The 27,661-nt window shown below is 53.4% G+C and overlaps 1 protein-coding gene across 4 annotated transcripts in view; it reads right to left on the minus strand.

Annotated features, from left to right (window-relative positions):
• Positions 1-27,661, minus strand: part of EPS15L1 (epidermal growth factor receptor pathway substrate 15 like 1) — a 92,634-nt gene that overhangs the window by 14,480 nt on the left and 50,493 nt on the right. For 2 of the 4 annotated variants that reach the window (XM_077777055.1, XM_077777054.1), the window contains exons 14-22: positions 21,527-21,688; positions 20,736-20,933; positions 19,098-19,262; positions 14,140-14,263; positions 13,186-13,236; positions 11,772-11,908; positions 7,073-7,133; positions 6,112-6,194; positions 100-232 (exon numbers count right to left, since the gene is read on the minus strand). In XM_077777055.1, the coding sequence (XP_077633181.1) occupies positions 100-232; positions 6,112-6,194; positions 7,073-7,133; positions 11,772-11,908; positions 13,186-13,236; positions 14,140-14,263; positions 19,098-19,262; positions 20,736-20,933; positions 21,527-21,688 (1,114 nt within the window). The remainder of the gene's footprint in view (positions 1-99; positions 233-6,111; positions 6,195-7,072; positions 7,134-11,771; positions 11,909-13,185; positions 13,237-14,139; positions 14,264-19,097; positions 19,263-20,735; positions 20,934-21,526; positions 21,689-27,661) is intronic. The other 2 variants (XM_077777057.1, XM_077777056.1) reach the window with 2 other exon arrangements.

Raw genomic sequence — 27,661 nt, forward strand, 5'->3', positions numbered from 1 at the left:
GCTCCACGCTGGGCTGGTGCCCCTCCCCTGCCGTCCTGCAGCGGGGCTGGGGGGCTTGGGGGGGTGGTCGGGTGCTGCAAGAGAAGAAAGCGTACTGACCGCTGGGCGGTTTAGGCCGCGGAGGAGCAGGTTTCTTCGGAGGCAGAGCGGGAGTGTCCTGTTTACTTTTAAAGGGGTCATCTGAGAATCCTGCCCCTCCAAAGGAGGAGGTGAAAGGACCAGACGTTGGGGGCTGTAAGAGAGGACACGAAAGAGAGGCAAAAATAATTGTTAAAATGGAGGCAGCGGATGTCCACTCAGCCAACGCTCATGTACTGAGAGCCTCGCTGAGGCCCCCAACCCTCTGGGCTCTGCGGCACGGCCCCCACGGGGACCCCTGCTCTCCTCCACCCTTGACAATCAGGGTCCCCCGGCCTGTGAGGGGCAAGCCAGCAAGCATGGAGCAGGCAAGAGCCGCCCTGTGCCTTCACAGGCTTATGTCACAAGAGCGGTGTCCCCTGCCACACGCGCCACCCTACCCACACAGGGACATCAGTGTTTCCTGACCCCAAGGTCCCCTGGGCCTCCCGCTCGTGCTTCAAAAATGGGCCCCACCCCTGCCCTCGCAGGAGCTGCAGGCCCTTCCGTGGACCATCTCTGGGCTGAACACCGGGTCAGAACGGCAGCAGAGCACCCCCTCACCCCCCAGTGGCCCCAGGGTGCTGCGGTCCACACGGTGACTCAGGCCGGACCCCAGCCCCATCTCAAATGCAACTCGGAGCTGCCCTCCCAGTGAGAGATGCAGGGGTGGGAAGGTGGGTAGAGAGGACAGGCAGGGGTATAGCACCCAGCAGCCCCGGTGCCCACAGGTAGCCTCCAGAGCACTCTTCAAGGTAAGGGGGACCTCGTTACCACCCCCCACTGCCCAATTCTTCCGTCTCATCCCTGCAGCCGCCCCCACCCTTTCGACAACTCCCGTCCCTGGAAGTCCTCACACCCCGCTCTCCAGGGCCCACGCACGGAGGGCCTCCGGCTGGGACAAGCTCCACCTCGTCTACCCCAATCCCCCCTTTTTCTCAGAGACTGACCAGGCCTCACTGGCCCCTACCCCGAGCTCTCCCTGACACCCCTTCCAGCCAAGTGCGCCTGCCTGATATCCTGGTGGGACTCCACGGGACACATGTCACCGTGGGCAAGCGCATGCCCCAGCACAGGTGGTGGGGCAGCACCTGTGGCAGGCTGTGGCTTGTCCCCGTGGGCAGCCCGTACGCAGGGTACAGTGCCGGGCCATGACACACCCCCAATGGCAGACGGACGAGCTGCAGGTGGGCCAGCTCAGGTGATGGGTGACGGGGCCTCCGTCCTCCCTCCTCCGTGGTCCAGTCATGGGACGCAGCTTCCCCTCCCTGGAATCTGGTCACAGGGACAATGACGCGCAATCTCCACCCCGGGCGCAGTCATAGATACCAGTCTGCAGTGGGGAAGGGGTGGCAGTTCCCGTGAGAGGGACAGGACCCCTAGGGCGGGAGATGCTGGCTCGTTGCCGATCCTCTCCTCTTCCCAACAACCACCTCATGTTATACACAGGGAAACTGAGGCACAGAGAGGCGACGCAGCCTACAGTCATACAGCACCTCAGTGGTGGAGTCAGGGAGATAGGAACCTGCATCGTCTGCCTCTGGCCCCTGGCCATGGCCCCTGCCCTCGGCTGCCAGCAGCCCACCCCCTGCGATAGGTTTGGGGGCCTGTACCAGGCAGAGCTCTGTCCTCAGGCCCCCAGAGGAGACACACGTGGATGCAGGCAAGAGGCAGAACAGGCGGAGGGGTCACTGGGCCCGAGAAAGCCCTGAGGAAGACAGGCGTCAAATGAGGAAGACTCAATCCCTTGCCAGGACCATGATGACCCCCCAGGGAGCTCAGAGCAAGAGGGGCAGAAGGGGTAGCCGGACTGTGTAGGGCCGCTGCCCCCCATTCTGGGCTTTGTGCACACCTGTCCTTTTAGGTACAAAAGGCAGGGAGTCCAGCAGCTCAAGTGTCTGGAACGTCTGCACTAGAGTGCAGTGGTCAGGAGTAGGGCCGGGAGGCCCTGCCTGGGCTGGAGTCTCAGCCCTGCCACCACTGACTGCTCCATGCCTCAGCTTCCTCATCTATGAAATGGTCATAATAACAGGCCCTTGCTCGAGGGCTGCAGCAAAAATGCAATAAAGCCGTGTGAAACTGCTTGAATGGGCACCCCAACGACATTGGCACAAGACAGCAAAATTATCATGCCAAGAATTCTCTTAGATGCTCATAAGAACCGCGGATGCCCCATGAGCTACTGATGTTTAATTCCTGTCGCTTCCCGTTATCCACAGACCCTACCCCGGAGGGAGACAGCCTGAGAGCTGAGGTGAGGTGTCAAGGTCTACTTAAGCTCTGCAGTCTGGGAAAGAAGAATGGGGGCGGGGGTGGGGGCAACTGCTGGGAGAGCACGTGGGTTCTGCTCCTGCCCCCGCCATTCACCGAACACAGGCTCATGCGATTTCCGCACAACCTGAGACAGGCAGGCAGGAATCAAAACCGATTTCTCAGCAGGGAGGTGGCGTGACCAGTCCCCCCCCGTGGACACCAGTCTCTGTCCTGACCGTTGAGAACGCACCAGCTCCGGAGTGGCAGCCGGGGCCCTCTTCGGTGCACAGGGTCCCTGTGCGCCCAGCCCGTGAGCTGCAGCGTGGACCATGGGCGGTATGGACGGTCCTGGCCGGTGGAGGACACCGCAGCCCAGGCAGGCTCTACGTCTCCCTTGTGTTCAAGCCCACGGAGCCGGTGGGCTCACTCCAGTGGGATAGGGCTCTGCCCACAAAGGCCCGCTCCCACCGCGACCGAGAGCCATCACACTTCTAACACCACAGAGCCCGCGAGCGACATTTCCAGATCCCAATTTTCACAACTCCAGGTTTCCCAAGAAGCTTCCTCTGGGACCCGGCCCATTCCTCCTCAGGCTGCGGCTTCAGGGAAAGTCACTATTTTTAGAAGGGTTTCAGTAAAGTCGGCAGGGGCTCTCCGGGCTGGCACGGCGTGAAGCGTGCCCAGAAAGAAAAAAAAAAAAAAACAAAAAAAGAGAAAAGCCACTATAAAAAGCAGCTCTGAGAGGAACATGTTTGGGTTCACGGTTTAAAGCGCCGGTTTAAAGCAAGCTCCTCTCACCTTTTAAGAAAGGGCCCTAAACATGCATGTCTAGCTTTAAAAACCACTGGAGAAACGACTGGAAGGGGCCTGACGCCCAGCCAAGGACTGCACAGGTGGCTCTTTTTGCTGGGGGAGGGAGCGAAATAATTACGTTCAGGTCTTGTTCTTATTCTCAGATGCTCAGAAATTGTTCTTAGAGCAAGGTGATGGAGGGACACGGGTCTAAAAACATCTCTGCGGGTCCGGGGAGGGGGGTGGCCCGCACTGCCAGTGCGAGCCTGAAGGCCCTCCCGAAGGAATGCGCGGGAGCCAGCTCCGTCACCTTCCCTCGGCACCGCCACGCAGAGCGGGACACCCCCACTTAGGGTGGAGTTAAGAAAGGGCGCCAGCGTGCGCCGCCTCGCCCCCCCACTCATATGGGGAAAGGCTGGCAATGTAAAAAACACACACACACAAAACAAAACCAAGGAGCCAAAAAGAAAAAAAAGCCTGCTCGCCACTTTACTTTCATTTCCTTCAGCATTTTATTTATACACACGATGTTTTTCTTGAAAAACAGAAAGGGAACCAAGGGGAAAACAGAGACCTACAAGCTCAGGGCTCCGCGTACAGCTGCGCGAGCGGCAGGACACCGGGAGCCGACGGGAGCGTGGAAACAGAACGAAGGCGCACTGGAGACTTTTCCACGGCCCCGCCCAGCTCCGTCCCGCCCGGTGCCACGAACAGGAAGGGGCCCGGGCTCTGGAAGTCCCAGTGCACGTGTGTGTGCAGCCCGATCGAGGGACGCAAGGACAAGGAGAAGGAAGCCGAGTCAGAAGGGAAACCAACTGCAGATCAGACTAGGCGGACAGACGGGGAGGGCCAGGCTCAGAGGCCACCTGCAGGGCAGAGGGGTGGCCGTTCCTGCTGCCCGGAGCCCCTGCAGACCCGCCGCCCTGCGCAGCCCCCGCCAGCCCGTGCAGCCTCTACTAGGACACGTCTCAGAAGGGCACCTCTGGCCCGTGGCGGCTCCCTCCCTCCGTCTCTGGGGCCAGCCTCCCAAAGGGAGAGGGCTCGCTCTGACAGCTTGAGAATGCAGTGCAGGCCCCTTCGTTTGGGGACTGCTGCCACCGTGTGGCACACGCGTTCTGCTTTCAAGGGCTGACTTCCTGCCTGCTAAGCAGGGACGAAAGCGGAGGACGCACACACAGCTCCAGTCGAGGAGCAGGGCTGTGCGCGACAGCCACCCGGCGACAGGCAATGTTCCAGCAAGTCTCCTGCCCTGGCACCTTCTGGCCAATCCCAGACGGCGTCCTGACCGTCCAAGTGCCCGTGTTTCCACACGAGGGCTGGCGGCTTGTTCCCTGCAAGCACGAGACTGAGAGAGGCAGCTACACCAGCACCTGCGAGCTCCCTCCTGCCACAGCTGAGGGCTAAACAGGCCTCCTCTCTCCGGCCAGAGGCTGGCTTTGCTGCCTCGACAGCGGACGCTCGGTGCGCTTCTCTGAAAATGTAAACGGAACCTAAAGGCTTCTCAGAAGCCGGGTGCCGCAGTCACACGTCGGCTCGCCACAAGTGCTCAGTGCCCAGACGAGTGTGTGCCCCGCGGGCTGAGTGATCATGGAGCCAGCAGGCAGGACGCCCCCAGGAGCTGGCCCGGGGGGGACGGGGGCGCCCGGCAGGGGTGGGCGGAGCGCTGGAAGCCGACCCCTTGTGTGGATGCTCGGCTCCCACGTGCTCTGAGACGCCTCCCCAGCTCCCTCTCCACCATCTCGCTTGTGAGCCCTCCCCACTGGGAGGTAAGATCAGGGATGGGGCGGGGCTGCTGCCCGTGGCCACCACTGCCCGCACGCATACCACGGCGATGGCACCTGGGCTGGAGCAGGTGGTCGCTTGAGGCTGGAGGGATGAGGAAGAAAGCTTGGCTCTGTGGCCACGGGCTGTGCCATAGGAGGCCGGCGGGGGCTACCAACAGAGCCCAAGTGGGCCTGCAGACAGGGCCCTGAGGGGCGCCCCTCATGCTGCTTTCCTGAATTCTTATCAGAGAAACACATCCTCAGACTTAAAACCAAGGGACACTGAAGACTATGATGGAGACCAGCAGACCCTCATTGCCTTTCCCACTCACCGTGGCTGACGTTTCTGACTTCTTACCGGTTTCTTCTGAGATTTACCTCTATGAACATGGGCTTCTACTGTTATTTCTTGATCTGTTTTGGACACGGTCTACTGACTTTTTGTGACATTAAAGATTTAGTGTTGTCAGGGGCACCTGGGTGGCTGGATCAGTCAAGCACCCAACTCTTGACTTCGGCTCAGGTCATGATCTCACGGTTCATGAGCTTGAACCCCACGCTGGGCTCTGCGCTGAGTGTGGAGCCTACATGGGATTCTCATTCTCTCTCTCTCTCTCCCTCCCACCCTCCTCCCTCCGCCCCATCCCCTTCCTGCCCCTCCCCTGCNAAATAAATAAAAGATAGAGCTTCCCAGCCACGCACCCCCAGCCCCTCGCACCACTGGACCCCAACACCACCAGGGGCTCCATTCATCTGACCGCGGCACACAGACACTACCCAGCCCGACAACCGCGGGAATGTCCTCTGTCTTGAACCTGCATACTTGTTCACAAAACCTAGCCCTCACTTCGCAAACCCTCCTCGGGTCCTCAAGGGCAGCTTCCGTTCTCCAGATGCCTCCCACCTGCCACCCACGGGTCANACACTAATGTCTCGTGGAAGGACTCCAGGCTCTGGCAGTTTCTCTCGGAGGAAGGGAAATAGAGCCAAACACAACCACAGGCATTTTCTAGACCCTGCCTGCCGGATCACAGCTCTTGCGTGAGGATGCGTTTCAGAGTATGACAGGCGCTGAGGAAATACATACGTGGTATTAATAATTATGCCTGGCCGCTCACGACAAGACCACGACAAGAGGCACACAGACACTGGCAGAGGCACACGTGCTCCGTGGGTGGGGCTTTACCTTGGACATCTGGCTGAAGTCGGCAAAGCCCTCAGCACTATTGAAGGACCCACTTCCGAAGGGGTCTAAGGTTCCAAAGGGACCTGCAAAGTGGCACCAACAGAGGCAGAGTTACAGGGTGTTCATGGAACACACCTCCTGGGGTCCGGGTCAGGTGCTGCCTCTTGGTATCCAACGGCTCCCAGCGCGGGACATCTGAGGGGGTGGCATATGTTTGCCAGGGCCGTGCCCCTAGACACAGGCCCCGCCTGCACTGGCTCACCGTTGGTATAGCTCGGCCGGAAGTCTCTTCTAGGGGAGAGCCACAGGGACTCTGCCCCCACCTGAACTTCCGGCCAGCACTGCTCACGTTCAGGAGTGACAGGTGCAGAAGCACACGGCCTGGATCAGGGTGGGGGTGCAGCTCCTCAGTGAGCCCCCATCCACGCTGTGTATGTGGGGAGCCTGTCTGCGGGTGCAGAGTTCTGCCGAGCTTTCTCCTTCGTGGGGTAGTTCGCCTGGACAACCCACGCCCACCTATGGTGATGAACTATCACCAATAAGCACGAGCTGCTGGGAAGGCAGCAGGACAAAGCAGGGCCCATTCCCCAAAAGCAGGGGGGTCCGCAAATGCTCCCCTCCCTCAACGCACAAGCCAGTGCCCTCAGTCAAACTTTGGGTTCTTTTGGGGAGAAGATCCAAGGGTATAAACTGAAGATCTGGAAGGAGCAATGAGTACAGAGTGACCAGTAACTGTGGTGTTAATACTGACTTCATCCCTGCTGCCGACCTCCCTTTCCGCAAAGGTGAGCAGCCGGAGGGGGATGGCTGAAGTGCTTCAGGCAAGGATCTGGGTGCCACTGACTAAATGACACAGACTCCGAGGACCCACGGCTGGGAAGTAACAGCATCGCTGGGTGGGCTCCCCCCGCTGGCCAGTGAGGGGGGGCGGGTCAGAAGGAAAACGAGCCATCGTTCTCACCTGATCCTTTTGAGGAGACACTGGAGGATGAAAAAGGATCACTGGATTCGAAAGGGTCGAGCTGAGCGAAAGGAGAGAGGAAGAGTGAAAAGCGGTTCATTCATTTACCCGGCCATTCGCTGAGCCACAGCCTGCCCTGACATCTGCGTACACTGCCGCTGGCCGCGAGGAGGATTAAATGATTTGTACTCAGCCCTGTGGACTAAAATCTCCACAGACCGGGGCACCTGGGGGACTTAGTCGGTTAAGCGTCCGACCGGCTCAGGTCATGATCTCACAGTTCATGGGTTCGAGCCCCGCATCAGGCTCTGTGCTGACAGCTCAGAGCCTGGAGACTGCCTCAGATTCTGTGTCTTCCTCTCTCTCTGCCCCTCCCCTGCTCATGCTCTGTCTGTGTCTCAAAATGAAATAAAAACATTAAAAAAATAAAATAATTAAATAAAAAATTTAATTTTATCTGCACAGACCAATCCCTGCCGCAGAGAAAACCCATGAACTCTGGACAAAACACAAAAACCAGGTAAATACAAACAACCACCTGAGAGCTCAGGAAGTGAACCAAAGGAGAAGACTTTGGACAAGACTTTAGAGTTGGCAGGAACGAACCGCACCGGGTTGACTCTTCTGTCTGGACAGCTATAATCTGAGGGCTTTGGGGAGCTAAGACCCCAACGGAAAACTCGCCGGCCTTCTGGCCTAAAGACCAGAGGATCGTGGTTCAGGACAATTACCGTCAGGGACAGGGACCCCGGAAAGGAGAGGCAGAAAATGGTGGTCCCAGATTTCACAATAAGCTCTGCCCAAGTCAAGGGCTGACTCCAGCACTGTTGGGGGAGTGGGGAGGGACAGACTGAAAGCAGCCGACAGCCAAGGTCACGAGGACGCAACTACAGGGAAGAGAGCGTGAGCCTGCGGTGGAGTTTCATCCAAGTCAATCACCTGGAGAAACAAAACCATGCAGGCTCTTTGGAGGAACAGAGCGGGATCCAGTCACCATGAAATAGCACTTGCGGTACACAGGACACATTTCTAAAGAACCTGAGAAATGTGGCCAGTTCTCGAGGGAAAAGACAATCAATAGAACCAACCCTAAGACGACCCAGGCGTTGGAATTCTTTGATGAGGATGACTTTAAAGCAGCAATAACCGCGCTCAACGAGACAAAGGAAAATACACTTGAGAGGAATGGGTAGGAGATCTCAGCAGAAGAGCAACCATACAAAGAAACAACTGGAAATTCTAGAACTGAACAATGTACACTATCTAGAATAAAAACATCATTAGGTCAGCTAAACAACAGATGACAGAGAAAAAAGTAAGTGAGGCTGAAGACGGAGCTGTAGAAACTGTCCGACTTACAGGAAGAAGAGAGAGAGAGAAAAGAGTGATGAGAAAACAGGGCCTCAGGGACTGGTGGAGACACTAGAAAAAGCTCTAACATATAGTAACTGTAATCCCACAAAGGCAGGAGAGAACAGGGGAGAGAAAATGTTTAAGGAAGTAACAGCCAAAAACTTGCAAAGTCTGGTAAAAGGTACGATTTAGAGATTTACGAACCTCACCAAACCCCAAACAGCATAAAGACAAAGAAAACCACATATGTATGCTTCATAGTCAAACTACTGAAAAGCAGAGAGAGAGAGAGCGAGGGTGGGAGGAGGGAGGGAGGTAGGGGGAGAGAGAGAGAGAGTGAGGAAGGGAGAGACAAAGAGAGCGAGCGAGCACACAACTAGAGAACAGGATTGTACATTTGGGGGACAACTGCCTAGGACTGAGGCTTCTCCTCAAGGACAAGGGAGGCGGGAAGGCACTGGAACAACAGCCTCGAAGTGCTGAGAGGGGAAAGGAAGACTAGATCGGGCGGTAACACCTCCAAGTTGGCCACAAAGCAGGCCTGTGTTATAAGAAGCTCAGGCCAAGTTCTTCAGGCTCAGGGAAGGACATCGGAGGGACACGCCAGAGCTGGAGAAAGGAATGAAGAGCAGGTGGCAAATATACGGGTAAAAATACACAGACCACTTTTTTCCTCTTTAAAATTTCTTTTAGATACATGCAATGGAATAAAGCAAAACTTTAATGACGGTCTCACAGAGTGGACGGCATATTTAGGCGTATCATTTTCATAGGACAGCTGTGACTTAAGAGGGGACGCTGCTGGCTGGGGGAAGGTGGATGAAAGGATCTGTATGGCTGCACGTTTTCTACATTTTACACAAAGTGATACGACATTAACTCCAAGTAGCCGATGAAAGTTAAGGGTGTGGATGGTAATCCCTAAAGCAACCTCTAAGAAATAATAGAAATAAGTATAGTGAAAAGAGCAAAAATATACCAGAAAACGGAATTCTAGAATACATTCAAATAATCTAATAGAAGGCAGAGGGACTCCGGGGCAGCTCAGTCGGTTGAGAGTCCGACCCTTGATTTTAGCTCAGGTCATGGTCCCAGGGTTGTGGGATCCAGCCCTCCTATCAGGCTCAGCACTGAGCATGGAGCCTGGTTGACAGTCTCTCTCGCCCTCTGCCCCTCTCCCCTGCTCTGTCCTCTCTCTCTAAAATAAATACATAAATAAAAGAAGGCAGAAAGGGAACAGAGTGACAAAACCAAGAGGATAAAGAACAAGCAAATAATAGGAGACTTAAATCTAACCACAACAATAACTGAATTAAATGTTAATAGTCTAAATACTCCATTTCAAAGGCAGAGATTTCCAGACTGGATTGAACAGCACTTCAGTGTTTGCTATAAAAGACCCTTTGTGTATAGAAACCCACATGGACTGAGAGTAAATGGGTGAAAAAAGACACAGCGTGTGAAGAGGAAGCATAAGGAGGATGAGATGGCTATTTCAATATGTGATAAAGCAGACCTCAAGACAAAGGCATCACCAGAGGAACAAAGGAAGCTTTTCTTTTTTTTTTTAATTTTTTTTTTTTTAACGTTTTATTTATTTCTAGGAGAGAGAGAGAGACAGCATGAGCAGGGGAGGGTCAGAGAGAGAGGGAGTCACAAACTGAAACAGGCTCCAGGCTCTGAGCTGGCAGTCAGCACAGAGCCCGACGCGGGGCTCGAACCCACGAACCGCGAGATCATGACCTAAGCGAAAGTCGGACGCTTAATCGACTAAGCCACCCAGGCGCCCCAAAAGGAAGGTTTTCTAATGATAAAAAGGCCACAGCATCAGGGTGATACAACCAGCATAAGTGTGCAGGCACCAGACAGAGCTTCAAACTACATCAAGCAAAACTTGACCAAATTAACGGGGATACAGACAATTCCACAATCCTCTCAGCAGTTGGGAGAGCTACGGAACAGGCAAACAAATAAGTAAAGACACAAATGAGCTGAACAGTACTGTCACCCACCCTGATGTGACTGGCATTTATGGAACCCGACAACTATAGGTCAACGTTCTTCTCAATTATACGGTATGAATGCCAAAGCAAACCATAAAACAAGTACACGTGAATTTAAAAGGGCCGCCAAAATACAAAACATGTTCTCTAGGAACAGATTTAATTAGAAATCAGTATTATAAGACATTTAAAAGGAAAAACAACAAGTATCTGGAAACAAAACAGTATTTTAAATAATACATGGTTCAACAGAGAAATCACAAGGGAAACTAGAACATACTGCAAACTAAAAGTAGTAAAGATACAACGTATCAAAATATGTGGAATGTGGCTAAGTAGTGCTTAGGGTGAAGTCTGTAGTTTTGAAATATTTCTATTAGAAAAAAACGGTCTAAAATCAATGATCTAAGGTTGAATCTTTGATATAAGAAATGGAAGAGCAAAGTACTAACCCAATATAGGAGGAAGAAGATAATAAAAAGCAGAAATCAGTGAAATAGAAGCAAACAGGGAAGAAATTAACATAACCAAAGGCTGGTTCGTGGACAAGCTCAACAAAATTGATCCACAGACAGTGAGGTCACAGATCACACACAGCTCAATATCAAGAATGAAAGGGGGTCCCCGCGACAGAAGTGTTACAAACCAACTGTGGCCTTCAAGGAACTCTGGGTCTAGAGGGACAGACAGGGCACGCGTAAGGCGGGGGGAGAGATGCAGCCCTGAACATGAAGGGGGTTAGGCTGCCCTCCCCTAGTCACGAGACTTCTCTGTTCAGCCACTTTTTTGCCTTTTAAATCCTAGCTGACAGCGATTTGATGCCAGTGCGTTGGGCTGTTTGCTAGATGCTGGGGGTGGACAGGGGCAGGTGAGCACCTCACACAGTAAATGCTGCCGGGAAGATGGCTGAGTGGTCACCTGCAGCACACGATGTTTGGTTCTGTTTCATTTTTGCTGGGAGATGTGGTCACAGTGGGGGCAGGCAACAGAATAGAGAAGCCAGCCAGTGGGCCTGAGCTGAAGGGACAGGGGCACAGGAAGGGACAGAGAGAGCTATTCGCGACCCAGCCCATCCCGACGTGGGCTCACTGCACCTCCGAATGTGACCCAATTCATGGGACAGGCCTCACAGGGACTGGTCACCTCACCTTCCGGGAGGAAGCCATGCCCGTGGCCCAGCTCCTGGAGAACCGCGCGGCACACTCACAGGCTTAGCAAGCTCAGTCCGCATGTTGGAGCCCCTGACTCAGCCCGGGGGCGGGGGTGGGAGGTGAGGAAGGGCCGCTTTTGTGCGCACCAAGTGCACACCTGGGCAGCACCTCGGCCTCCCAGGTGACACTCACCTTTGAGGGTAAGGAAGGGTTTTTCGCAAATGGGTCTGAGGTAAATGGGTCATTCTTCGTCTGTTTCTTAAAGAAGTCGTCAGATGCAGAGCCACGGAATGGGTCGCTTTCTTTGAAAGGATCCCCTCCAAATGGATCTAGAAGGTGTTTTGGAAAGTGAAGAAGAACACGCCACATGAATAAACACCATTGCGTTTAGTGAAATAACCCAAATTTAAAACAGCGCATAGCTGACTGATGCCCTTTATATAAAATTCTAGAAAAGGTATAACGAGAGAAAGCAGATCGGTGATTCCTAGGGAACTGGGGGTAGGGGAAGGAGGCAGAAGAGAACCTTCTGGGATGATGGAAATGTTCTCACCTAACTACACGCATTTATCAAAACTCATCTAATTATACACTTAAAATTGGTAAATTTTGTTGCGTATAAATTATACCTCTCAACAATGCTGATGTTAATAACAAAAACAACACGTGTAAATCCAGAGACAGAAAGCAGACTGGTGCTTCCTGGGGCTGGGGGAAGAGGGCACGACTGTTCATGGGGGCAAGGTTTCCTTTCAGGGGATGGAAATGTTCTAGAACTACATAGAGGTGGTGGTTGTACGTTAAGAATGTACCAAATGCCGCTGTTTTATCACTTTAAAAATGTTGAATTTTGTGTTATACGAATTTCACCTCAGCAAAAAAAATAAAGAAAAATAAACAACTAGATAAAGAAGGGGCGCCCATGTGGCTCAGTCAGTTGGGCATCTGACTCTTGGTTTCTGCTCAGGTCGCAATCTCATGGTTCATGGGATCAAGCCCCGCGTCAGGCTCTGTGCTGCTGGCATGGAGCCTGCTTGGGATCCTCTCTCCTCCTCGCTCTGTCCCTCCGCCACTCATGCTTGCTCTCTCAACATAAATAAACAAACATTTAAAAAGAGAGAGAAATAAATGGGCAGCATGGCCTCAACAGCACACCCACAGCGTATTCATTCCCCTGGAATGCAGGGTGAATGGACGGGGGGAAAGCCACCGTCACCAGGAGGGAACAAGACACCAGGCTTCCATGCAGTGCTGCCGCCTCTGCTACGTGTAGACTGAGGACCCGCTGGGGGCAGGCGCTGCACGGGGCCCACTGGTGCTACCACGGGCAACACAAGTGGGCACAAGGGACCGAGCAGCCGTGGGCATGTCTGAACAACCGTCGGCTACCACGAGCTCCCCGTCTGGCTCTGCCCTCCTCACGCTGTGAGGCTGGTGTGAAGGGGCACCTGACCATGAAAGCGAGGCTGCTGCTGCTGCCGGGGCTGGGCTTCTGCAGAAACTAACCTCCCTCTGCTGCCCAGTCATCAGAGACCCTCAACCTCAGCTAGGAATGGAACTATCCTGAGGACCAGTCCACGAAAACCTCCCCCACGAAGACTTTTACCTGCGGAAGCAGTCTGTTGTTCTGCGAAGGGGTCATTCTGGAACGGGTCACCTAGATCAGAGGAGAGAGGACTGTTTAGCTCGACTGTAGAAATGACCCTGGCACGTCTAAGGGGGAGCAGCGACGGGCCGAGGCGGCTTCGCCAAGCTGGGGTGTTCAAGATGAAACGAAGTGCCGCTGGTTGCTCAACACGGGCCGCAGAGGGGGAAAACGTGGAATGAGTCAGAATTCACTCCCCTCTCTCTCTGCCACACTACGCTCTGGCACCTCTTCTCCCTCTCGGCTCCCCTGGCCATGGCAACACAGGGCCCTGCGGCTGCCCCGGCCCCCAGCGAGAACGAGCTCCACATATCTGAGCCTCCAGAGCCTCTCGGTCCGGTGGTGCTCCCGGACGCGATGCCGGAAAGGCACGCCCTCTGCCCTCTCCTCGCCTCAGCACTTTGCTCAGGAATGTACAGATAGCCTTCCTGGCAATACTACCTTGCTCCGAAGGAACAGACAAACTGAGGAACATTTGCTTCTAGAAGACTTCTTAGTTGTCCTGGACTGGTGTGGGGCTCTGGGCAAACGTGTCCTGTCGACCCTGGACTTATGGGGGGCTTGTCGTTCGTTGGGGGGGTCTCATGACTACATCTGGCCGTCTTATCCGTCCCAGGGGAGTGAGGGAGAACTTACCACCCCAACTGGAGGATGGGAACCAGAGCGAGCAGAGGTCAAGGGCGGAGCCAGCTGCCCTGCAAGCTGGGAGCTCAGCTCTTCCCACCAAACTCTTAACACCTCACCTCTGCAGTGAACCAGGTGGAGGTCAAGCACTCCCGTGGCCCATGAGGCTCAGGAAACTCCCTTCCCCCTCCACTCTAGAAGGTGCTGCCAGCTGACCACTGTGGTCAGCGGACAGCTCCAACAGGCAAAAAGTAAACAGCCCTGCGACTAAGCGGGCACCGGGTGAGATACCTTTGAAGGGATCAGCTCCTTTAAATGGGTCGGATTTGAAGGGGTCTTCGGCCTGGAAAGGGTCCGGATGCAATTCCTGGGCATTGTTGCTAAATAACAAGGCTTTATTTTTGAAAGGATCGTCCTATAATTTTGTGAAGAGACAGGACAGGAATTTTATTATTTCAAATTTAAAGCAAATTACAGAATTCCATACGCGATTTGCATGTTTCTCCTTCAAGCAGTGGGACCCTACAGAGAATGATTAAAGAATCACTGAAATGGGGCACCCAGGGGGCTCAGTCGGTTCAGCATCCGACTCCGGCTCAGGTCACAATCTCCCAGTTTGTGGGTTCGAGCCCCGCGTTTGGCTCTCTGCTCTCAGCAGAGACCTCTTCGGATCCTCTGTCCCCTTTGCTCTCTGCCCCTCCCCCGCTCTCTCTTTCTCTCTCAAAAATGAATAAACATTTTCAAAAAAATCGTTGAAGAAATATGGACACTAGTTAATAACGTGTGAGTTCATTCAGTGACAAAGGGACACGGTGTTAATGGCAGAGAAAGCAGAGTGTGGGGCATGTGGGAACTTTCTGTACTGCCTTTAAGTTTTTCTATAAACCCGCCACTCTTGCAAACTAAATGTTTATTTAAACACTGAGTGGAAGGAAGTCATACAAACATCCACCGCTGGATGGACAGATACCCTGAATGCAGTAAGTAAATACATGGGAATGTTATTTAGTCTTGAGGACACTGTGCTGCATGAAACAAGCCAGTCACGAAAAGACAAATACTGTGTGACCTCACTGTATAAAGGGTCCCTGGAGGAGTCACAGAGACAGAAAGTAAAATGGTGGGTGGCAGGGGCTGGGGAATCAGTGGTTAATGGGCAGCAAAGCGTTCTGGAGCCCAGATGCACAATGTGAATATACTCAGGCATGATTAAGATGATCAACTTTATGTTCTGTGTATTTTATCACAATTAGAAATTTAAAAAAAAAATCATGAAGTCAGAAAAAAGTGGTACTTTTGGAAATGTCAAGAGGAAAACGTAACAGCCACCCAGGAACTCCAGCCTGGGCCTCATTCAAAAGTGTGACCTCCCTCAATCATCTTTTTCTCGCGGAATGTAAAGTGGGCATTTTTTAAAACGCTGTTTCCACACCAAGGAACACGCTGGCTATTTGCATCTTGGGAGGAAATGAGTTGCTTATGCAGTTAAAACTACTAGAGCATATACAACACTTTGCATTTTTTTTCAAAGTGCTTATTTCTAGAAACAAACAAGCATGTTTAAGCCGGAAGAAAAGAGGATTTGCTTTTGAAGGGCACATTTTTATAGTGGAAAATAGCCCATGTGTGTGTGTTGTGGTGGGGGGGGAGGGTGTTACAATCTACACAGGAACAATGCACACTCCGTTTAGAAACAGTGAGTGTATTTTGGTTAACAAAGACACACCCTCAGTGAAAACATGAAGGTTTCACTGTGATATGAAAAAGCATAACACCCTCGCTGAACCCAGCAGATGTGTCAGCTCTGTGGCAAACATCCATCATTCCAACTGACCAAAGCCAAATGGTTAAAGAGCTGGCACTTCCGTAAAAATAGAGACAATGGTCACAGGGCAATGACGTCAAAGGTGCCAGAGGAAGATTCCGGACAAGGCCCCCCACACTCTGTGCTGGTTGACTTCGGGAAGCGGGATGGCTCCTGGGGGCCCTGGGCCCATGGGAAGCCACGGGCTCCAGAAGGACAACAAACACCTCTGTCCTCTGACGAACACAGGGTGATCTTTCTTACCTGGAGCCTCCAAGCACAGGGCTCCCCAAGGTGGGGAGATCAAGCAGGGCTCTCAGGCAAGTATGTGCAGACGTCCACAAGTACCGCGGAAGCGCGCGGCTCTGTAAGGACGCCATGGTGCAAACAGCTGCAAGACGCAGGCACCCGACAAGCGTCTGATAGGGCTCTCAGACACAGAAACAGGACGGGGGAGCCCTGATCTAAAGAAGCCGGCAGCCAAGATGGAAGGTCAACCCTCCACACTGCACCACGGGGGAAGGAATGGATCTCAGTCCAGAAGAAGAACAGAGAGATGATGTCCTGGATACGGCAGTGCCATAAGAATGATAACTTGGTCTCAGAATGGAAGCTTCTATTAAGTTAGAAATTAGCACTTGATTTACAAGTTGGTAGGTCTTGGGTTTTGATTTTTTTTTTTTTTGATGTTTTCAATCATCCCTTGAAAGCCTGCCAAATAACAGTAGACAATGGCAGAGAAGACACTGTGATTCTGGGGGCTTTGGCTGTGAGCCCCCTGAACTGAAAGTCAGGTCTGATCTCTTTCTCAGGAGCAATTATTTGCCTAAGGCAGCAATCGCTGCCTCCCCTTCAGAGGGGAAGCCTAAAAAGACCCCGGCAGGATTCATGTATGTGAGGTAAGCACCCGTGGTTTTAAGTCCATTTCACAGATTCAGAGAAGAAAATTAGACTTGCCCTGGTACAGAGAGGCCACAAACTCCACCATCCAGTGACCACCTATCACCGACAACTGAGGCATCTGCCACCTTGGGAGACGCACATGTGGCAGACGAGCACCAGGGGGAATGACAGGTCCCTTAGCCTTGAACACGGAGTTCAGTAACTAGTCCTGAGTTCTGCACTTCTTAAGAAATAGACGTGATAACTCTGAAGGGAGTTTCTGTGACCTTCCTTCCCTTTAGATAGGGGCTGGGCAGTGGTGTGCTGGGAACCAGCTCTTGTGGGGTGGGGGGGGAGGACCCTGATTGGTGGCTTCTGTCAATTCCCATGATGCAAATGCTCCCACTGTGGCTGAATTCAAGTTACCAAAAGTTAAACAGTCAGGTTACAAAATTCCTATTTAATAATCAGCTCTGCAAAGTCAATCAAAATGGCTCGCCATTTTGGGGCTGGATGAGATGACGACCCAGTCCTCCATGATAAGGTCTTGGCGAGGCTGAAGTCTGCGATGATTTATTTACCTTTTGCTACTGGGCAGGTTGGCTGAGTGCTGTCTTCAAGAGCTAGAGGCCGGTATTACCATCAGATGAGAGACAAGAAATAGACCTGGCTTAAAGAAGCCTCGGTCTCTTGGACAAAGTAACATGGTCTGAGCTAAAAACTAAAATTAGTGGCTTTAGTAGACCTGCCCAGCCTTAGAAGCTTCTGGATGCACCTCTCTGGTTACACTAGTCTCAGGGAACTAAGCTCACTGTCACCCACCTCAAAGAGAACAAAGAGCTCTCCAAAGCAGTCTCAAAAGATTCAAGAGTAAACAAAAAGCCCTCTTCGAAGTGTTTATTAAGAAAAGGAAACAAACCGAAAAACGCTTTAAAAACTGTATTTGTACAACAAGATAAATATAGTTGTTCTTTCAGGCACTGGTTGCAAGTTGCTATGTAACATATCTGACGTCGACATTCCAGAATGAATTGCCTGTCATGTAAACTTTGCCCTGCTTACAAGATGAATGAAAGTAAGGGCAGATGATAAACCTGTGGGGGGTGGGGGATGGGGGACGGAGAATCTCTGGCCACTTGCAAGCTGCCACCTTGCTGCCAACTTTTTATCCAGGAAACCAATCTTACTCGAACCTGCAAAAGAGCTAAAGAGTGGGCTGTTCCACGGACCAAGATGAAAGAGGGCAAGCGGAAAGCTGTGCGAGGGGGCCGATGGCAGATGGGAAAAGTAAAATCAGGGTCACGAAGCGGAAATGCACACACTGAACAGCCAGCCAAGCGGGCGAGTGCGCCTCAGGCGGTGAATGAGAAGTGGACAGTCGCAGTCCGAACTCGGACAGTCAAGCTGACGGTGGGCTCAAGAGCGGATGCGGAAATCACCCGTTTACAATTCCCTGAGGAAAAGGAATCTGTGAGCGGCAGACGGAGGCAACGAGGGCCCGAGACGGGAGACAGGTGAGGACACCAACAGCATCTTTGAAGCGATTCAGGGAAGGAGGTAGGAGCTTCCCCGTAAATTCTTGGGACTGACCAGTTGGCTACTGAGGATAGAAACAGGTCAAGAAATGAACGTGAAGAACTAAGTCTCAAGCTGAGAAAGACAGACGAAGAGAGAGAGAGAGAGACACTGTATTACTACAAGAAGGAGAAGGAATCCGCGAAGCCCAGGGTCAGGAGCAAGAGGGCTCAGAGGAGCGGCCCCAGACAAGGGGCAGCAGCGCAGGGTGGGCGGTGAAAAGGCTTTGGGGGCAGAGCGCGGTGAGACCATCAAGATCAGCCGCCTCCCACGGCTCCCTCAGGAGCACAGCGATGCTCTCATCGGCCACACTAAAGCGAAAACAGCACATGCTGGGGCCTGGCCACAAGGGCGGGCGCTGGCAGGGATGAGGGGATGTGACGATCCAAAAAAGAAATGACACCGGCTGGATGTCAGCAGTCCGAATCCACAGAAACCTGAGGACTACAGCCCGTTGGAACTTGATCAGGGGCCCCAGGGTCATAAGAGCCCGGGTTTTCAGCGTCACCAGGAGAGGGGCCAGTTCACAAGGCAAACAGCAGTGCCTCAAAGGGCTGTCATTTGTCTCGATCTTCACAAATACATTTGGTTCTCAAGGTGCTCCTTGTGGGAACACGGACATACACACACACGTTTCCCCCGGCGCTACCCCTTCAAACTAGTAGGATGCAGGGTTTCATGTGTGCAAGTTTGGGAAAGCCCTCTGAATTTGGGGGGCTGGCCCACCGGAGATGAATGTCGCTAAGAACTGGTTCTACAGAGGAGTCAGGCCTCTCTTTGGCTTTGTCCCCGAAGCAAGGATGGAGCACAGCCAGGACCCCGGGCTTCACAGCCTGTGGGGACACGCCAAGCAGCAGCAAAAAAAAAGAGACGCCCTGCATTTGGACGGAACCAAGGCTGGCCAGTGCCGGACCCAGCAGGCAGGGCGTTCTCTGGTCCTGACTTTGGACCTAATCCCAGGACTGCAATACGTTTATTCAACCTTTACCATGGCTCCAAAACCGCCCCTCTCTGTCAGCGAGACGCCTTCACTCAGGTCGGCTAAGTTGGTCAGGCTGGCGCCGTGGGCCCCGTCCAGCACCTCGTCATACTGCTCCAGGGTCCTGTGGGCTTCTTGGTGGCTTTCGTGCAGCTGGGAAAGCTTGCTCCTTGCCTACACAACATGCGGGGTTGAGGGGGAAGTGTCAGGAGAGCTCTTTCCTTCTCCCGATGCCCAACCCCGTTCCCACGGGTAACTGAATCACCCGCCCACAGGGTATGTGATCCCAAGGGACATGACTTGTAAACCATGAGGTCCTTCTTGTGGCCCCATGAGGCCTCTCTGTATCCCCGACCCCTGAGAGAGGCCCGGGTGCAAACAGATGTTTGTCAATTCTGAAAAGAACCCAAACTGGAAAAATCCAGGTTCACAGCCTGTTGCAAGTGGCAGTCAGCATTTCCCCTCGGTGGGGTCTCACCACCCTGTCCATGGCTCCTTGTCCTGGACGGGGGTGTCAGACAATCTATGAAGTCAGCCAGGCCTGGGGATGTTATCTTAACTGTCTCATCCACACCGTGTGACCTCTGGCTGGTGACCTAACCTATCTGTTAGCTCTTCTCCAAAAAGGACCACAGGAAGCAATGGGTAAAATAGCTCCTGTAGCATCTGGAAGGGTGGCCGTTAGTATGCAGCAGTGAATGTTGCTATTATTATTATTACTAACATACGCTCACGGCTTCGTTCCTACCTACGCTGTGCAAACTCTAATTGCTTAGGGGGAAAAGACCTACAATAATCCTAGATCTAAGATGCAATGAAGCACAATATAACATGGGGAATGAAATCGCTAGTCCATGTTTGTGATCAACCATGGTCTGTAACCTGGCAAAAAGGAAGAGGCCGAGTCGGTCAAGAGGGAAGCACAGCTGGCCACCGTGATGCTGCCGAGGGCAAGCATCACCCCCACTCTGTTGAAGGGACACCTGCAGGCCAACAAGGAGGCCTTGGGCTGTTCCACATCAGGGAGCAGGAGGGAAGCCCGCCCTCTGCTGGTGAGCAGCGGCTGCAGGCCCCAGGGCCTTCACACGAGAGTGGGGTGAGGATGGGGCACCTGGACAGCTTGTAGAACTAGAACAGGGCCTCGTGTGGGCTGATGCTCGTCACAGGGCGGGGCCCCCTCAACGCGCCAGTTGCTAGACTGCAGGGAGGCAGAGCGGTGCCGGAACACACCTCGGACTCTGTCCCTCTTGCCTGCCTGAGAACCATGCTGGGGGAGGGAATTTCCGCACCCAAGGCTCGCTCCAAAGGAGACCAAAGGGTCTTGCACAGACCCTGCCCATTCCCCAAAGATGGCGCGCGCTCAGGTGGGGAAGTGGGACAGCGAGGCACAGCAAACAGCCAGCAGGCCAAAGTCAATGCGCTGCTGGAGCGCAGGTTGGGGGTGCCGGCTACTTCACCCCCGGACAGCACTTCTAAGAAGAGAACCCGACATAAATGGGCTGGGTGGGAGCCAAGGAAACACGAGGCCTCTGCGCAGGCTGCTTGCACACACCGACATGACAGCTCACCGCAGCTACTCCACCTGCAAGAAGGCCCCAGAAGACCCCGGCCACCAGCAGCGGCGAGGACCCGCCCCCAGGGAGGTACCTGGTTGATTTCATCCTGTGTCGATTTCAGGGACTTGATGATGGTCTCCAGCTGAGCTTTCCCCGCCTGAATGCTCTGCTCCAGCTGGGTTTCCTCCTGCTGCAATCGGTTCAGCTCAGACTTGGCCCGGTTCAGGTCGTCCTCCTGGGACTTGAGGTCAGATTCCTGGGACTGGATTTGGGTCTTCAAGGAGGAAATCTGAAATGAGATGAAATATGACACAGGGAGGAACAAGTGAACCCACTGAGGCAGACAGCAGCCTGATGGCTGGACACCTGGGCTTTCTCCCAGGGCCCTCTCTCCACACAGGACAGAGAAACAACAAGCCAGACGCACTCATGCCCATGTAACTGACAGAAAGTCAGTCTGGGATAAGGAAGAATGAGAACCGAGACAAGCACTGGCAATCTACCTGTCCCCCAGGGGTGGAACATCGCTGTGCAAGGCCTCGGAGCAGGACAGGAGGGCTTTACAGTCGGCTGAGGTTGCAGCCTCCCCGGTTTGTAATGAGCAGTGAAGACACCAGAAGGGGGTGGGGGCATGCTGGCCCCGGGGTGCTGTGAGGCACCAGCCAGGGTGAGATCAGTGGGGACCAAAGCCGTTCACTGTATGACTTAGTGGGTGAGACTGAGGTCAGGCCACAAATGCCTGGATGCTTTTCCAATGATACGTCCACAACCCTATGAAACCAATAGGATGCCTCAGCCTTGCGTTTCAAGGTTGTGCTGAGCCCGTGCTGAGCCCAAAGCAGCCCGCAGGAAGCCCCCTTGCCTGCTGGGCATGAGACGCACCATCTGAGTCTCGTCCTGGCACTTCTGCCTGACGTCGCTCAGCATGTCTCGGAGCTTGGCCTTCTGCTGATCCATCTCGTCAAGGCGGTCTTGGGCGTCCTGCTTCTGAGCTTCTAGCTCTTGCAAACTGCTCGTTTCCCGGTCTAAATCATTTTGTAATTCCTAGGGAAGAGTTGCATCAATGTACTGGAGACTGATGAGAGAGGGGGGCATGTCCAAGACAGCAGAGTCTCAGCCTGGGCTGGTGCCCCCAGGACGTCCTACAAATCAGGCCCCCGGCCCCCAAGCCGGTGCCCGGCAGGCATCCTGTGCACACCTGCTGGAAACGCGTGCATCTCAGCCTGGTCCCTGTGGCGTGACCTCCCACTAAGCTCTCTGGCAAATGTTTACCAACGGCCTAAGAGTGGCCAAGGGCCAGGAGAGTGGCTGGGTCCCACTGAGAAGAGCTATCAGGTGACATGGGGTCAGGGGTGAGGAGGGGAGAGTCATCACCCAAACACAAAGAAACTGAAACCAACAGAACAGAATGTATGGATGCTGCTGGGTTGACTCGGGGAGAGGTGGGTGCAGGGAGACCAGACTGACACTGCACGGATGGAGAAGACCTCCCAGAAGCACTGCTTAGGACGGACCCAAAGGACAAGCAGGGGCAGCCAGGTGAAGACCCAGGAGGAAGGGAGCCCCGCGGTGGGGAAGGGGGTGTTGGGCTCCAGCTCGAGCCAAAGGACGCAGGGCTACACAGGAAGCCCCCACAGGACATTCACGTACAAGCAGGGATGGGATGATTCTCCACTGCTGACGCTGCTCCAAACGGGCAGCATCTACCAGCCAGCCAGTGCAGGCACCCTCAGACCCAGCCAGGACGCCCCTGGGAAGAGCACACCTGGGTGGCGGCAGGTGAAAACACGCGGTCTGTGGGAGCAAAACCTGGAAACCACGTGAATTCCCACCAGGCCAGCCTGGCTCACAACTCAGGGCGCGCTCGTGCCCTAAAGGAAGCTGCACCTCATACTCAAGTTACAATGTGAAGCCCATGGCCAAGTGCGTGCGTACATTGCATTCTAGCATTCGCGCCAACAGGAAGGAAAGAACATGCACACGACCTTTCTGAAAGTCCTCATGGGAGCTAACTACATCTCTGACGGAGCGACAAAGGGAGCAGGAAGGGGACCTGGGCCAGGGTGAGGTGGTGGCCATGAGAATCAAAGCAAGGGAAAGATTTGAGGGAACCTCTGGGGGTAAAGGAGGACAGGGACAGTGAGGCCGACCCCAGTGCGGGCCTGGCTGGGGCTTGCTGGTGTCATTCCAGGAGCAAACCCAAAGCAGGCACAGGGTCTCCTCTCTGCCTTGAGGACAAAACTGTCACAGCTCTGTCCCCTCTAGACAGCCAAAACACACCTCTGAGTTCTTCTGGGAGCTAGGTTCTTGGTTCCCCAGTCTCCCTGCCCCTGACCTTGAATTCAATAAGTGGGGCTTTGGTGTGCAAGTCTGGGGAAGGTAAAAGAATGTCTGTGGGTAGGGAGTCCCAGACGTGGGTTTGCCACTTGAGGGAAGACCAAGTGACAGAGTAAGAGGAGATAAAGCCAGGAAGAGGGTCCGGCCTGGGGTGGTAGCCTAGTACATCACAGAATCTGAACCTCATTCTGTAACGAAGGAGAGGGAGTCCACGAGCCCAATGGGGACAAAGGCCCGCCAGCTCATGGTCAGGATGGGAGTGGGGTCAGAATGTGGGAGGTGTCTGAGCACAGATAACACAGAAATAAGCCAGACAACCTGCAGGCTCCATTCAGCGCCCCCTGGAGTCTCCAGCTGCCTTCTGTGCGGAAACTGACAAGCTGATGCCAAAATTCATAAGGAAATGCAAGGGATTCGGAAAAGCCAAAACAATCTTGAAGGAGAAGGAAAAAAAACGTTGGAGAACTTCTACTTTTCAATTTCAAAACTTACTACGGACATACCTCAGATAAACTGTGGGTCTGGTTCCCAATCACTGCAATATAGCGAATGAATATTGTAACAGAGCGAGTCAAATGAATTTCTGAGTTCTCAAGTGTATGTAAAAGTTCTGTTTACACTACACCACAGTCTGTTAAGTGCACAAGAGCGTTATGTCTACACAACCATGTACACACCTTTAATTAAAAAATACTTTATTGTTTAAAAATGCTAATCATCATCTGAGCTTTTGAGGCGCCGTAATATCTGAACACAGATCATTGTAACAAATACAACAATAATGGAAAAAATGGAAAGACTGTGAGGATTACCAAAATGGGACACAGAGACACAAAGTGAGCAGACACTATTAGGAAAATGGTGCTGATAAATCTGCTTGACGCGTGGTTGCCACAAACCTTCGATGTGTAAAACGAAACAAAAGGAAGCCCACGGAATCTGTAAAGCACAATGAAATGACGTGTGCTCGTACAAAGCTATCATCAAAGCTATCGTTTGTGGTACTGGCACAAAGCGAAAGGCATGTGGAACACAGGACAGAAATGAGAGTCCAAAAACAAAGCCACCCACCAATGGCCAAGTGACAGTCAACACAGGTGCCAAGGCCATTCATTCAACGGGGAAAGAACGGTCTCTTCAACAAACGGGGCTGGGACAACTGGGTCTCCACATGCAAAAGAATGAGGCTGGATCCCTACCTCACACCATATGACAAAATTAAAACAGACCAAAGACCTGAATGTAAGAGCTAAAATGATAAAATCCTAGGAGAAAACATGGGATAAATCTTTGTGACCCTGAATTCGGCAATGACTTTTTAAAGATGACACCGAAAGCAAGAGCAGGGGAAAAAATTTAAAAAGGAGTAAACTGGACTCCACCAAAATGTAAAACTTTTGTGCTTCAAAGTAGACCATCAAGAAAGTAAAAAGACAACCCACAGTGTCTGCAAATCACATATCTGAGGAGGAAATTCTCTCCAGAAAATATAAAGAACTCTTACAACTCAGCTATCAAAAGACAAAAAACCCAATTTAATAATGGCCAATGGGTCTGAATAGAAATGTCTATTCAAAAGACACACAAATGGCCAATAAGCACATGAAAAGATGCTCAGGGTACGTGGGTGGCGCAGTTGGTTAAGAGTCCAGCTCTTGATTTCGGCTCAAGTCAGGATGTCACAGTTTGTGAGATGGAGCCCTGCGCTGGGCTCCGTGCTGACAGTGATAGCCTTCTTGGGATTCTCTCTTTCTCTCTCTGCCTCTCCCCTGCCTGTTTACATACTCTCTCTCTCTCAAAAGTAAATAAACAGAAAAAAAAAAAAAAAAAAAAAAAAAAAAAAAAAAAAAAAAAACGATGCTCAACATCATTAGGGAAAGCATTAGGGGCAACGAGGTACCACTGTACACCCACTGGGAAGGCGAAATAAAAATGAGAGTTAAGTGTTGGCGAGGGTGTGGAGAAACCAGACCCCTCAGGCATAACAGGTTGGGATGTAAAATGGTAGTCACTTTGGAAATCAGTGTGGCAATTCCTCAAAAGGCTAAACACAGAGCTGCCGTAGGGTCCAGCAACCCCACTCCCAGTAACAGACCCAAGAGAAGTGAGATCACACGTCCACACAAACTTGCACAGGGAAGTTCACAGTGACGTCATTTGCAATAGCTAAAGAGTAGGAAAGCCCAAATACCCATCAACTGAGGAACGGCTGCACGAACTGTGGTCTGGCCACACAGCAGAGTACTAGCCGCACAAAGAAACGAAGCCCTGACGTGCTACAACACGATGGACCTTGGAAACACCAGGCACGGTGCAATAGGCCAGACACAAAGACCACGCGATGCAGGGTTCCACTGACATGCGGCGCCCAGTCAGGTAAGTCCAGAGGCAGAAAGCAGAGGAGCGGTTGCATGGGGCTGGGGAGGGGGACCAGGGACTTCCTTCTGGAGCGACCACGACGTTGGAGAACTGACAGTGGCGATGGCTGTACAAGTTTGTGCATGTCCTAAACACCACTGAATTCCACACTTTAAATGGACGAATTGTGTGGTATATGTGAGTTCTAGCCCAGTAACGCTGCTGTCACGAAAAAGAAAGAAAACAGCAGGGAGCCGCTGCAGGTGCTCACCAGGACAGCAATGGAAATGGAGGTGGAGGACCCCCAGGGAGGACGGAGAAGAGGCGCAATGGGAACAGAGCCCTGGAGGCTGATGCTTCCGCTGCTTAAGTAGCCTGAGGACAAAGGACTCGCACCCTATGCGGGACCCTGACCCACTAGCCGGCACGGCAAGTGATCTCCCGGCCAGAGCCATCCGGGGACAGGTGGCAGGGACCCCAGCCAAACCTGGTCCTCACAAGGGAACATCCAAAAAATACATAGTATTCTGTCTGTGCCATTGAGCACTACGGCAGAGCCCCGGCCCGGCCTGCTTATAAGTGAGGCCCCCATAGCACAGGGGCCAGTCTGGCTGGCCTCGGGCTCCCTCCCAGCTCTGGGGGGCTATTGGAGTGCACAAGGACCCCGGCGCCTCAAAGGCTGTAGCTGCACAGTGTCAGAGCCCACCAGCCAGGGCTCCACACAGCACAGGGGACAGCACCTCCAGATGTCAGAACAAGTCTCTGCAAAGACCCAACTTTGCAGGCGCCAGAGACCTGATGACTGGCTTCCTCAGTGGTGAGGGAACATTACAGCACCCGGACCCTCAGGGACCAGAATGCAAACCAAGGCGTGGTCAGGGCAACCCGGATGCGATGGGAAGGGAGAACCGGCCACACATCCGTGTCGCTGGCCGGGCCCAGGCCCAGGCGGGAGGGGAGACATGGCCGGTCTCCATGTCCTCTACCAAAGGACTAAAAGGGTGGCGGTGAGGTGATGCAGGTGATGGAGGTGGGGAGTGGGCGCTGCGTCTGAGGGACCAGTTCAGGACACGAGTGGAAGTCAGAGGTGAGAGAGAATAAAATGACAGGATGAAAGTACAAACATTCAGAGAAAAAGTCACTTCGCCTGCAAGGTGGGCTTGTAACTGAAGAAGCTCGTTGAGCAAAAATCCCTTCATATTGGAGGCAGGCCAGTCCTGCTTTCCAATCTGAAACATGCCAGGAGGCCACCGCAGCCTAGCGGTCACTGCCAGCATGCAGAGTACATGAGAAGCCAGCAGGGAGGGGTCTGGACGCCGCCCAGCAGGAAGTGAGGAGCGTCCGAAGCAGGTGGGCACACCCTCCCCCTCCCCTACAGACCGTGGCTAGGACAGAACGGGCCCCCCAGCACCTTGACAGCCCACTGAGTCACGTGGTACTTCCCTCACCCTGGCTCGGGTCACACTCTAGGAGGCGACTCAGAAAGAACCGGCCACTCTGGCGGTGCACAGGGCAGCCACACACACTGACCGTCACTGCCGGCTGAGGTGACAGAGGCTAGACGCTGAGCCACCCGTCCAGGTCACTCAGGTGAGACACCATGCAGCGGGGGTCCTGACCACTTCGCAGGCCCCTCTTCCCCCACAGCCCTGAGCTCAGACGGTCCCTGCGGCCTGACTCGGCCTCACTCTCAGGGCGACACGGGCACCTCTCGTGTCCCCACAGTGGCAGGGCCTTCTCTATCCACTCAGACTAGAGACATCGTGGGGACCCAATGTGGCTGCCCAGGCTCATGGCTCTGCTCCCGGTGCAGGCTCCCCTCTGCTCAAATGATGGAGAAGAGCAGGAAGGGCCCCAAGTGAGCCCCAAGCGGGTGCCAGACTTTGTTTCCCAGCCACACAACTCAGGAAAGCAGAACACTCGTAACCAACGCCGTACAAGACCAGAGATATTCAGTAACTTGCCCAAGGTCACACAGCTACGGAGAACCGGGTATGAGCCCAAGCAGTGAGGCCCCCAGTCTCTGTGTCACCGCCACCTGCTAGGAGACACTCTAGGATGCAGGACTGTCCGAGAACAGGTTAGCAGCCACTGTCCGAACCTCAGAAACAGAGACTTGAGTGAAAAAAGCCAGACACAAAAGGCCTCACGTTGAACGTCCGGAACAGGTACGTCCACAGAGACACAAAGCAGATCAGTAGTTGCCGGGGCGGGGAGAGGGGAGGGCAGTGGTGATGGGGTGTGAGGGCTAAGGGTCATGGGGTTTCTTTTGGGGTGATGGAAATGTTCTGGAACTAGATACAGAGGACAGCTCAGCAACAC

This window comes from Crocuta crocuta, unplaced genomic scaffold (assembly GCF_008692635.1).
Source record: "Crocuta crocuta isolate KB4526 unplaced genomic scaffold, BGI_CrCroc_1.0 scaffold77, whole genome shotgun sequence".
Lineage (NCBI taxonomy): Eukaryota > Metazoa > Chordata > Mammalia > Carnivora > Hyaenidae > Crocuta > Crocuta crocuta.